This window comes from Acomys russatus, chromosome 24 (assembly GCF_903995435.1).
Source record: "Acomys russatus chromosome 24, mAcoRus1.1, whole genome shotgun sequence".
NCBI classification, from domain to species: Eukaryota; Metazoa; Chordata; class Mammalia; order Rodentia; family Muridae; genus Acomys; species Acomys russatus.
Window position 1 is genome coordinate 556013 of NC_067160.1, and position 12769 is coordinate 568781.

The following is a 12769-nucleotide window of genomic DNA, read 5'->3' on the forward strand; positions in this document are numbered from 1 at the left end:
ATATACAAATATATGTTTATGTATATATCTACAAATATACATATTGGTTGGTATAATTGATAAAATATGTCAGGATAGATTAAATATCAGATTTAAATGTCAATGCTTATTTCAAAAAATCAGGAAGGAAAACAATACTTGCTTATATATTTTCATATATTTTGCCCTGGATTTTTATCTCTAAAACAAGACTTTCCCATTCTTAGGAAAGCATAGGTTTTGTCTTTCATGCAGTGCAAATAAAGGCAGGAAGCACATGAAATATGACTTGGTATATTGCCTAACACAGGTTTTAAGTCAACTATCACGCTGAATAAATTTTTTCTAATAATATTCTAATATGCTAAGAGGATTGTACTCATACTGAAGATAACAGCACATACCTCATGAGCACAAATTAAAGGAAGTGTTCTGCTTAATACTCCTGATAGGAGAAGTTCTTCATAATTGTAATGAACTCACATTACTTGGAAAGAAAGCCATTAAATCATATTCACAGATAAAATCTTAAACTAAATAATGCCAAATTCACAGAAATTACAAAGAACAAATAAAAATAAACTTGGTTTGGAGTTAGATATATTTCAAAGAAAGTCAATACAAACAAATTTTTGGTATTTGAATAAGAAAATAGTAAGATAAATATTCTTATGACATGTTCTATAAATATATAGTTAATGAAAACTTGAAGGATAAAAAGGTGTAAAGTTGGAAATGAGTGAGCTAATTCTGATAGAAATATCTTTATGGGCTATTTTTAAGAACATGATTATATATCCAATATAAAGTTACTTAGATTTTCAAATTGAATAATTTGATCACTATAATATTCACTTTTTTATTGTACCTTAGTTTATACACCATCTAAGGTATAATAAGTATGAAAAAATTTGAATTTAGCGGCGATATGATATGGGATGTAAAGAGTCTTGTTAGCTCAGTGACTCTCGGGTGATAAGTTATGCAAAGGAGGGACCATTATATAACTAACAATATTTTTAAAAGTAGAGGATAATATTATTTTATGTATACTTAAAATGTATTATACATATAAATATATAATCTTTACCTTATTTGCAATACAATTACATCACCTTTCCCTTCCTTTTCCTCCATTCAGCACTTTCTATGCCTCTAACTCTTGTTCAAATCAATCATCCCAGGTAGTTGGCCAGTCATCTAGTACCAAGCATAATTTCCCTCTGGTGTGACAGACATTAAGTTCAGTTGTGCTGCTGATGTTTAACACCATGATAGGAGTGTCACTATTGCACCTTTAGGACAAGGAGTGTCACTATTACACCTTTAGGACAAGGAGTGTCACTATTACACCTTTAGGATATCTTTCCACTCTTGTCAGTGTTGTGGTTCATAGACACTTTCTTCCACAACAGTAGCCCAAGCTCCAAATTTTCATATGTGACTATAAAATCTGGAGTGATTATATAAACCAATATTTCTAAGAAGGGGCCATGAGAGAGGAGTGGGTAGAGGAAAAGCCAAACATAGGCGATGGGAAGAAGGAATAGAAAAAAAGGAAGAGCCTCTAACTGAGCACCATAGGAGGTTAATACAAAAGTAGAGGGAGGAATGAGGGACAAATAACTTTAAGGATATTTCCTAAAGCACAAAGAAATCATATTATTTTATGTTTACCTAAAATTACCATATAATATCTATGTATATGTATGTGTTGTGTCACTTGGGCTGACAATGTTTTCCACTAAAACCTATCTAACAAAACAAAAAACCAACAAGCAAACAAACAAAACAGGTACATGTAGTCTCGATCTGAGTTTTTGGTCAGGGTAGTTCAATTGGCTCTCAAATCAAGACAGTATTGTTTGTTGTTGTTGTTGTTGTTTGTCTTTATTTGCCTCTCAGATGTAAGAACATAAATTCTTTGTGCTAAACACACTGTATACCTTGGAAACATAAATCAGAAGAATATAGCTGGATCTAACCTGAATAGCAGTGTTTTTGTGTTGTTTGTTTTTGTTTTTGTTTTTGCTGGAAATCTTGTCCTAATATATAGATTTTAGTTACATTTATCATCTTTGGGGGACTGGGAGAAAAGATTGACTGATGCATGTGTGCTCTTGTATTTATCTTTTCAATAAATATGAAGAAATAATTTTTCTAATACCTTTGGCACACATATAGCTAACTCGCCAGTAGATTAGAGGTAAAATAAAATCACTTCTCTATTTTAGTAAGGAAACGGTTTAGCTCTGTAAAGACCACAGATGTGGAAATTCAAGAATAAGTTTGCAGTATATAAAATTAACGTCCATGTCGTAAATTTTCATTAATCAAAAATATATAAGAATAGTGATTGAGGACTATGGAATTGAAAATAAAGTTGCATATGACATTTACAAACCTACAGTCACAGGGAATACTTTCAAAGATGCTTCAAGATTTCCATGAAACAGAAATTACATCAGAAAATAGTATTCAACTTTAATTGCTTTTTCTAAAGTCCCTAGAGAATAAGGCAAGCAATTATTTCTAGACTATAATGTCAGGGGATGGCAGTTGGCATAATGATAGTATCTTTATCAAATAAATTCTCTTTACAGAGGTAACGGGGAACTGCACTTACCACCAGCAGGTTTATCCACAGGTCTGAGAAAATATTGGTAATATTTTTCTTATGAGTTATGTAGATCATACCATGGCTTTTTAAAAAAAAAAATCAGTATTTCATTAGAAAAGTAATTTAGGAGAACATTTGAATGCTATGGGCATTTGCATCTGAATATCCAGAAACCAGAAGGTACTCTCTGTTAAAAGTTTTGTTGAAAGGACCTTGTTTGGTTGCATGTGTTTATTTGGAGAAAGAGAGGACATGAGTGTTTTCAAGAGTGTGTATCTCCTTATGTAAGTGAAAGTTTAGAAGAGTTTGTAGTTCAGATAGACATTTACATTGTTGAGTCAAAATAAGTAAAGTACATATTCTGGGAAAACAAAATGAAGAAAGACTTTAAGAGACTCATTTTCTTTACATGAATAAGGGGATTGAATGAATAATCTAGGTGATTTACAGAGAGAAGGAAATGCATAAAAATGACAAACCATTCTTACTGTTTGTGAGCTAGTATTCCTAGAAAACAACATTTCCTGTTTCCCTCTGTGTGTTTAGCTCAGTGTAGATATTCAGATTACATTTAAAGACATCAGCATATTAAGTGGACTAAATTCCATAGATTACAATTTAAAGATAATATTACATATAATAATTAGAGGTGGTCTAAAAGAAAATCAAAACAATTAAAATAATTGTTTGTAAAATCTGGATTTTATCATTTCACATGCAGAAATCTCATTCTGTAATGTAAATGACCATTTGACTGAAAGGGGAAAACAGTAATTTGTTTGTTTGGTTTTTGTTTGTTTGCTTTTTTGTTTTTTCCTGTTGAAGAAGTTTTGTCAAGCTTCAGTTTGCTCAGCAGCAGAAAAAAAGCAGCACAAAAGATAACTTATTTTACATTAAAAGGAAAGGTAATCATTGAATTTGATAGATAAGATACTTAGTACAAACAATATTAATAGCAAGGTGATTGCAAATGACTCAGATTGCTTTGTGATAGCAAAGCACGCACAAATATTATTATAAAGTTGTTAAAAGTGATATTTCCGTATTCCATTGTAAAGTCCAGAACCAATAAAATAAATTTTAGTTAATTTTTAGGAGAGATTGAGATTTCAGTAAGATTTCAATGCTTCATGTTTGATCATGCTTTTATTGGTTTCTTCAGTTAATTATATTTGTGAACTAATGATTTTAAATACTTTTAAGACCATTATTTGAGTCATGTAATCATTCATCAACTACTAGTAATTTAATTTTTGAATATCTTGTTAATTTGTCTTGATATTTCAATATCTCAAAATCTCAAAAGTTATGTACTTGGTGTAGTCCTTAAACTTGCTAACAGTTTGTGAGGCATGCTTTATGTGTGTGAACCATTTTCCCTATTTTATTTATTCTATTTCCAAGATCTATTTTCAGATCTCACCAGAAGGAATCATGTTTCTGACAGACATAAATCTAACTTCTGAGGTCACATTTACCCTCTTGGGCTTCTCAGATTACCCTGAACTGCAGGTTTCCCTGTTCTTGTTGTTTCTGGCAATATACTGCTTCAGTGTGGTAGGTAATCTGGGCATGATTATGATCATCAAGATTAACCCCAAACTGCACACCCCCATGTACTTCTTCCTCAGCCACCTCTCCTTTGCGGATTTCTGCTATTCCTCCATCATTGCTCCCAAGATGCTGGTGAACCTTATTGTAGAAGACAGGACCATTTCATTTTCGGGATGTATACTGCAATTCTTTTTGTTTTGTACATTTGTAGTGACTGAACTAATTCTGTTTGCTGTGATGGCCTATGACCGCTTTGTGGCTGTCTGCAACCCCTTGCTTTACACAGTTGTCATGTCCCAGAGGCTCTGTGCCCTGCTAGTGTTTGGGTCATATGCGTGGGGAGTGCTGTGCTCCTTGACACTCACCTGCTCTGCTTTAAAGTTATCTTTCCAGGGCTTCAACACAATTAATCACTTCTTCTGTGAACTGTCTTCCCTGATAGCGCTCTCGTGCTCTGATTCTCATCTCAGCCAGTTACTTCTCTTTATCGTTGCCACTTTCAATGAGATCAGCACACTGCTCATCATTCTCACGTCATATTTGTTTATTATCACCACTGCCCTGAAGATGAGTTCATCTAGTGGGCATCGCAAAGTCTTCTCCACCTGTGCTTCTCACATGACAGCCATCACTATCTTCCATGGGACCATATTATTCCTATACTGTGTGCCCAACTCCAAGAACTCCAGGCACACCGTCAAAGTGGCCTCCTTGTTTTACACTGTGGTAATCCCCATGCTGAACCCCTTGATCTACAGCCTCAGAAATAAAGATGTCAAAGACACAGTCAGTAAAACAATGAGTGTAAGATATTTTTCTCAGTGACTCTAGGCCTCAGCATACAGTTAATTGTGCTTTTAAAAAATGTGTTTGAATGGGAATGAATGGACTGTGATAAAATTAATTTAAAAAATTTCAAGCAAAGTTTTCCAGTGAAATAACCATTTTACTACCAAGAGATGATACTGTATTTGGCCTGGATATACTGTAAAAACTTGGTTGACCTTAACTTCAATGTTTATATTTAATGTGTAGTATGGTTTAGTATACAAAATGAGTCTGCGTAATAAATAAAAATGTATCAGACATATGTGATCTGTTATATACATGTGGCACCAGGCTACACTGCCAAACATTTATCCTTTATACAAGTAAGACTGGAGTGCTAAATGACTTTCATTTACACACTGTGGATCTAGTTAAATAAATGAAAGTCAGGGAAGATGGTTTCAACTTTTCAGGCTCTCCAAATCCAGTGGTGTTGAATAATATCATAGTAATGTTTCTCATGAGAGTTACTTCCAAACACATTTGGGAAATTGGGAATAATTGCTTCATACTTTCACATTGTTTTACCCTCTACTTTAAAGAATAACAAGCATTTAAAGACAAACAAAATAGCAGCCTGTCACAGCTTGTGAAATAGTGACATTTCATTCAGGCATACCAGCGATATTCAGGAAGTAATTATGTATTATTGAATCAATATTTCAATAATTTATTTGAGATATTTTTCTGGATCATAATAAAAGACATATTATATTTTGTTCCAAGTAATGTACATGATAATAAGATGCTCTTTTTATAGCAATTACTTCTGAAAACGGTCTCAATATAGCTGATTAAACATATTCATTTTCTCCATTATTTATTTATTTACCTGATCACAACTTTCCCCTTCTCTCCTTCCAGTTCCCTCCTCACACACACTTTCCCCCCATTATACCCTTTCCTTCTCAGAGAAGGAAAGGGTCTCCATGACTACCAAGCCACCATGACACATTAAGTCAGTGCAAGACTATGTGAACCTTCTCCCACTGAGGTTGGTCTAGGTAGCTACCAGAGTAAGAGAGGGCCCCTGCTCCACATGAAGATGAAGCTGCATATCTGCTACATATGTGCAGGACCCTCAAACTAGTCCATGCATCCTCTTTGAATGGTGCTTCAGTCTCTGTGTGATCCCTTGAGCCCAGGTTAGTTGCTTCTGTTGGTCTTCTTGTGAAGTGCTTGTCCCCCTCCAGCTCCCCCAATTATTCCCCCATCTCTTCCATAGGATTCTCCAAGCTCTGTCTAGTGTTTTTCTGTGTGGCTCTGCATCTGTTTCCATCAGCTACTTGTTCAAACCTCTCAGAGAAGTTGTGTTAGGCTTCTGTTTGCGCTCTAACCAACAATGAAGGAGTGTTCCCTTTGCTCCATATCCTCACTAGTCTTTCTTTCTTTCTTTCTTTCTTTCTTTCTTTCTTTCTTTCTTTCTTTCTTTCTTAATTTACTTACTTATTTTTGGTTCACTTACATTCAGATCACAGACCCTCCCTCTTCTCTGTTTTTTTTTTTTTCTTTCTGATGCTGATCAAAACTTAAGTAGGTTGTTATGCTTCCTTACCTTTTTTCTAGAGCTCCCTCTGTCTGTAGTTGCTTTCTCAGTAAGCACCTGATCTTGATGCTGACCTGAAAGACATTTTCCTTGTCCAGGGAGTTACAACCTGCCTCTCAGGTTCCTCCTCCTCCTCCTCCTCCTCCTCCTCCTCTCTCTCTCTCTCTCTCCCTCCCTCCCTCCCTCCTTCCTCCTTCTCCTCCTCCTCTTCCTCCTCCTCCTTCTTTTTCTTCTTCTCTGTGTCTCTCTGTCTCTTTCTGCCCTGTAAATTTGTTCATGAGATTCTGTTTAAGTTCATTGTTAATTTCTTTTATTAAGGAGACTAAGAGCCCCGAAAAAAGACATATTTGCATTGCATCAAAATTGGAAGTTTTTCTTAGTGAAAAGTGGACAACCCTCACTAAATGAAAAGCTCTACTATGTTTAGGAATTGAAAATTTAATATAGTTATAATAGTAAATATCTTTGACTTTCTCTGTTTATTCAACAAAATTTTTGTCAAATGTCAAGGAAACTATTTTTCAGAAATATTTACTAACTAATCCTAAAATTCATGTGATATAATATAGCAAAAAAAACTACTACAACCAAAGCAAGTGAGTAATTGAAACAATTTATACACAGCATAGACAAAACAACAGGAAAGTTAAAAAAATTAGTTAAAATATTTCTGATATTAAAGCTTATCTTTACCTCATTAATGAAGGAACGTTGATAGTTATCTTGTGGAACATGATACACAATTACAGTGAGCAAATTGGGACTCTAAACATTAATTTATCTTTATTGGCCTGGTTCTTGTAATGCTATTCAGGGCAATTTAATGGAGAAGGAAATATTATTAATTGATTATAATTAATATACAAAGATTAAATGAAACATTAATATGATATTATATCATTTTATATAGCAGTTTCTTCCTATTATGTCTCAAATTCTGGAACAAATGGCTGAGGTACCTATTTTACATACCAAAATGGATCGGGCCACCAGAATCCCTTAGTCCTTACCTATTATTCGGTATGGCTGGCATGGCCTGCCCTCTACCTTAACCCTTCATCTGAAGAGTGGGCTGCCCTTCCTTTACCTGTCTATCCCAATCCTGTCATTTTGGTTACTCATGCCGTTTGTACTATTGCCTTCCTGTCTGCTACACTTGTACTCTTCTTTGCCTCTCTCCTCCTCTTCTTGTTTCCTGACATGTTCTAGCTCAGTTTGGGCATGTTCACTCTGAACTCTCCCAGATGTCCTAGCCACTGTCTATGCTTTCCCATTTATCAACAATAAACTTTTTCCTCCAGTATACCTAGTAGCAGTCATGTCCTTTGTTGTTTTCACTCACTTCAAATTTTAGTGTCATATGAAGGTCATATTTAATGGTAGTCCTCCCATATGAAGGTCATATTTAATGGTAGTCCTCCCATATGAAGGTCATATTTAATGGTAGTCCTCCCATATGAAGGTCATATTTAATGGTAATCCTCCCATATGAAGGTCATATTTAATGGTAGTCCTCCCAAGCCTCAGGTTCTTATATTCTTTCAGTCTTCTTTTCAGCAAGAGTGTTAAAAACAAGAAAACAAAAAACAAAAACTCCAGTGTCCATAACCCCAACTGAAATACAAGCTACCATGTCAATGGATTGTAGTCTGAAAGGTTACCCTACTGTTGCTTTGAAATGATACAGACAATGAGTGATTTAACTTGTTTTCACAATACATACTGTCAAATAGTTTCAAATTTTAATACCAATTTAAGGTTCTATTGACAATATATAAAGCTTTGTGTGATAAATCTATTCATTCAAACAAGCTTGAGAAATAAAATTGATCATTTATTTCAATTTTGTACTTCTTTAGGCAAGTCACAGTATGGTTCTGATATGTGAACTTCATTTTATGGAACAATAATAGTTATTTACCTTCTTCTGAGGTGCATCTAGCAAAGATTAAATGGAGATAGGAGTTTATCTACTGTAGATATTCCAAGATCATATACTTTCATTGATACTATTTTCATTGTCATTTCCAACCATATTGGTCTTACAATATAACATAATCTTTTGTTCACAGACCCATTTACATGGCATTTTTATAATTATTCTTTTAAAAAGCATTTCTAACAGTTAAGATACGTTTACATGACAGCAGAGTCATAGAGCTAGCAAAAAACAGCAACTGTAAATGACCTCATAAATAATCTACAGTAACCATTGCTTCTTCAGAGCAGACTGATGTCCACTGTGGAAGAAAGATTTAGTTTTTCATTGGGTTGCGTGGTTCTTTAAATCAGAAATATTCACCATAGACTCAGATATTTGAATATCTAGGGTTTTTCTCATGTATATGGTATGTAAATAAACATTTTAGAATGTGTGGCCTTGGAGAAAGCTATACATTACCCTCGGAGGTCCTTAGGAGTTGATTGCCTTGCCCCATATTGAGCTTTTTATATTTGCTTTGCGTTTGCAAACATAACAAGTTTTATTTAAAGGTGTGATATCTCAGCATTCTTCTCTGCCTACCTGCTGCCATGACATTATTGAATTTCCTTCTAGAACCCTGAGCCAATAGAGAGTTTTTAAAGTTTTATTTTTGTGAGTTGCATTGGTCTTGGTGTTTACAGCAGTGGAAAACTAACTCACATAGGCGCTGAGCTCAGATAATACTTAGAGGAATCTGGGAAATTAAAAGTTACTGTGACTAATGTGAACAATGTAACACAACTTACAAAGTCAATAATCATTGTCAGTGATACATCATTACCACATCTATGTATCTCTGTTCACTGCGTTGCTGTCTTACTGTTCTATTGCTGTGAAGAGACACACCATGCCAGTGCAACATATAGAAGAAAGCATCTAATTGGGGCTTGATTACAGCTTTAGAGTACTAGTCCATGATCATCATGCTGGGAAGCATGGCAGCAGGCAGGCAGTCATAGTGTTGGAAAAATATCTCATCTTACGTTTGATCTACAAGCAGAAGTCAGAGAAATAAGGATGTTGGCTATGATTCCTTAACCATTCTACCTTACTATGAATTTATTAAAGAAATGTATCCCATTACAACCCATTAACCTAAATAGAAGGGAGAGGAGATGAAGGAGAATGAGTAGGAAGGCTTCTGGTTGTCAGTTCTGGGCATGGGTTGCAGGCCCAAGCCCTCTGGCGTAATTCTCAGGAGTCTCGCAGATTCTCCATCGGACAGAGACCGAACCTGGAGCACCCCACTGGGCTCGCTGCTCACTGGTGAAAACCCCAAGCCCGCGTAATCGGGCCAGAACCTCTGAATTCTTTCCCTTTAGTTCCTCAATGTCTCTTTCCTCCTAATCCATAGTCCTTTTGCAATAGAATATCCCGGGCAGGGCAGGAGCCTTGTGTTAGGCTGAAACTTCCTCTCTCTGAGTCTCTCTAAGATATTTTTCTCGGTGGTCTCAGTTGGATCAAGCCACCAAGATTGCTTTCACCTTGGGCCCAGTCTAAGGCAAGGTCCCACTCTCTCCACGTAGGGAGATTGACCTAACTTGCAGTTTGAAACGCTAATGCCCACCTCCACACCTCTAACAAGGCTATATGTTTTAATCCTTCCTAAAGGTTTTCAGTCCACCGACTGGGAACCAAAGATTCAAATATATGAGCCTGTAGTGACCGTTCTCATTCAAAACACCACATTCTACTCCCGGGCTTATTGTCATATCCTAATGGAAAATGTGTTCAATCCAACTTCAAAAGTCACTATAGTCTTTCAGTATCAAGCTGTTTCAAAGTGCAAAATCTCTTTTGAGACTCAAGACACTTTCTTTCTTTGTTTCTTTCTTTTTCCTTTTTTTATTTTTCGAGACAGGGTTTCTCTTGCAGTGCTGGCTGTCCTGGACTTGCTTTGTAGACCAGGCTGGCCTCAAACTCACAGAGATCCGCTTATCATTCCCTCCTTGAGTGCTGGGATTAAAGGCATGTGCAACCATGTCCTGCTCAAGACACTTTCTTAACCATAGCCCTTTACAGAAGTAAAAAACAAATTATGTATTTTCAATATACAATGGCACAGAATATAAATTATTATTCTGCAAGGTAGGAAAGGAACTCACTCAGAAAATGCTGACAAAACGAAGGAACAAAGCAAGACTAAAACCTGGTGAGTCAAAGTGCAAATCCTGACTTAACTATTACTTGAACTTCCCACTTGTAGCGTTTTTGACTGCAATATATACTTCTCGCTCTTGGGTGTTACCACACTCTGTCTGCAATTTTCTTTTTCAGGTATCCATGCTTACAGCTCTGGTATTTCCATCAGGATGGGCCCTCCAACATAAACCAGACTTTATTTTTACAACTTCACACAGTGGCCTTGAGGGCCTCTATGCAGAAACTCCTCTACCACAATCCTAGTCTTTGTGCCTTTCTTTAATTCTTTAGAAATATTCCAAGACCTACTCACTCCCTTTTCCTTGATAAACCCCAAACTTAAGCTTCTTAGTTCTGCTTCCTGCTGGCAACAGAACTTGGCCTCCACCTTGAATTATATTTGCATAAAGTTTTCTTGTTGTTGTGGTTTAGGCACAGGAAATTCCTCATGTCTTTCTTTTAGTGTTTTAGGATTATCTGGCTGGGATCTAGCCCTGAAGGCACCACTAGCTTTCTTAAAACTTCAAATCTAACATTCCCTGTATAGTATTATGCTTAAGTCTTCAAAGACACACCAGAATGAAAGGAACAGAAACCTAATAATATGCTTAATATCTTAATTTATAATATAGAGTTGCTGATGGCATCTTATTGCTAGAATTCTATTGATACCTCTCCTGTAAGTGTGGGAAAAATACTACATATAAAATTTAAGAGTGAAAAAGAAAGTTAACTATTGACATGAACAGGCAGGAGGCACAAAGTTCTGGGATTTGTGTCTACCTTGGTTTCTTTCAGAATTCTAAGATGGAAAGGTCAGTTCAGCATAGCTTGCAAAGCACATCTGTCTTGATAGTCTATACAACACTTTTAGGGAGTGAAATTCTAACATTTAGGTGGACAATTTCAAAAATATGAAACTGCGGTTAATCAATTTGGTTTTGTCCATTTGGGGGCACATATAATGTAACTTGGGGGCCTTGCTCCAATAATAGGGCCTCTCATTTCCATTTGCCTATTTTTTGTGATTATAATATTTTTAATTGCTTAATTAGATAGTTAATTATTTACAACCTGATTGCAGCTTCATCTGTACTCTCCTCGCAGTCCTAACCTATCTTCCTCTCCCCTTCCGCCCTCTTCTGTTGGTCAGAAAATGGGAGCCGTTCCCTTCCCATTCATCTCAGCTCATCAAGTCATATCAAGACTGAGCACATCCTTTTCTCTTCTGGTCTATCAAGGCAGTCCTATCAAGGGGAAGGGATCAAACAGCTAGCAACAGAGTCCATGCCAAAGACAGCACCCTCTCCCCTTCCTAGAGGACCCACATGAAGCCTGAGCTGCCCATTGGCTACATCTGTGTAGGGTGCCTAAGTCCAGTCCATGCATGGTCCTCACTTGGCACTTCAGTCACAGCAAGCTCCTATGGCCCATGGTTAGTTGGCTTTGTTGGTTTTCTTGTGGAGCTAGTGTCACCTTCAGGTCCTTTTCTCCTTTCCTGCACTTTTAAACAAGACTCTTTACACATAGCCCAATGTTGGCTGAGTCTCAGCATCTGTTTTGAACCACTGCTGGGTACAGCATCTCAGAGGTCAACTCTGCTAGACTCCTGTGTGCAAACATAGTAGAGAATGCTTTATAGTGTCAGGGATTGGCTCTCTCCCATTGGCTCTCTCCCATCGGCTCTCTCCCATTGGCTCTCTCCCATTGGCTCTCTCCCATTGGATGGGTCTTGGGATGGCCCCAGTATTGGTTGGGCATTGTCTTAATCTCTGTTCTATCTACTCTGTCTTTGTTCCTGTACATCTTGTAGGCAGATGAATTTTTGTTGAAGTTTTTGTTGGTAGGTTGATGTTCCCCTCCCTCTACAAGGAATCTTGTCTGGTTAGAGGGTATCTTCTTTAGTCAATGTGGTCCCTGCTACTAGGAGTCTCTGCTAGACTTCCCCTTACAGCCTCCCAGAAGCCTACCCTGATTTAGGTCTCCCGCTTGTCACAGATTTGCTTCTGCTCACAGTTTCTCTTTTCTCTGCAAACCTTCTGTCTTCCTAGTCTCACCATTCCCAAACCTGATCTTCACCTTCTTATTTCTATGCACTCCTTCTCCTACATTGTTC

At 36.7% G+C, this 12769-nt stretch overlaps 1 protein-coding gene across 1 annotated transcript; it reads left to right on the forward strand.

The window, feature by feature from the left end:
- The first annotated feature begins 4033 nt into the window (after positions 1-4033).
- Positions 4034-4978, forward strand: LOC127207279 (olfactory receptor 5D16-like). Its single transcript, XM_051166658.1, has one exon. It carries the CDS (start codon positions 4034-4036, stop codon positions 4976-4978), a length of 945 nt encoding a protein of 314 aa, XP_051022615.1.
- The last annotated feature ends 7791 nt before the right edge of the window (positions 4979-12769 follow it).

What these genes read in the sequence shown, in the direction of transcription:
- LOC127207279 (XM_051166658.1), top strand. Translation starts at nt 4,034, where the DNA reads ATGTTTCTGACAGACATAAATCTAACTTCTGAGGTCACATTTACCCTC.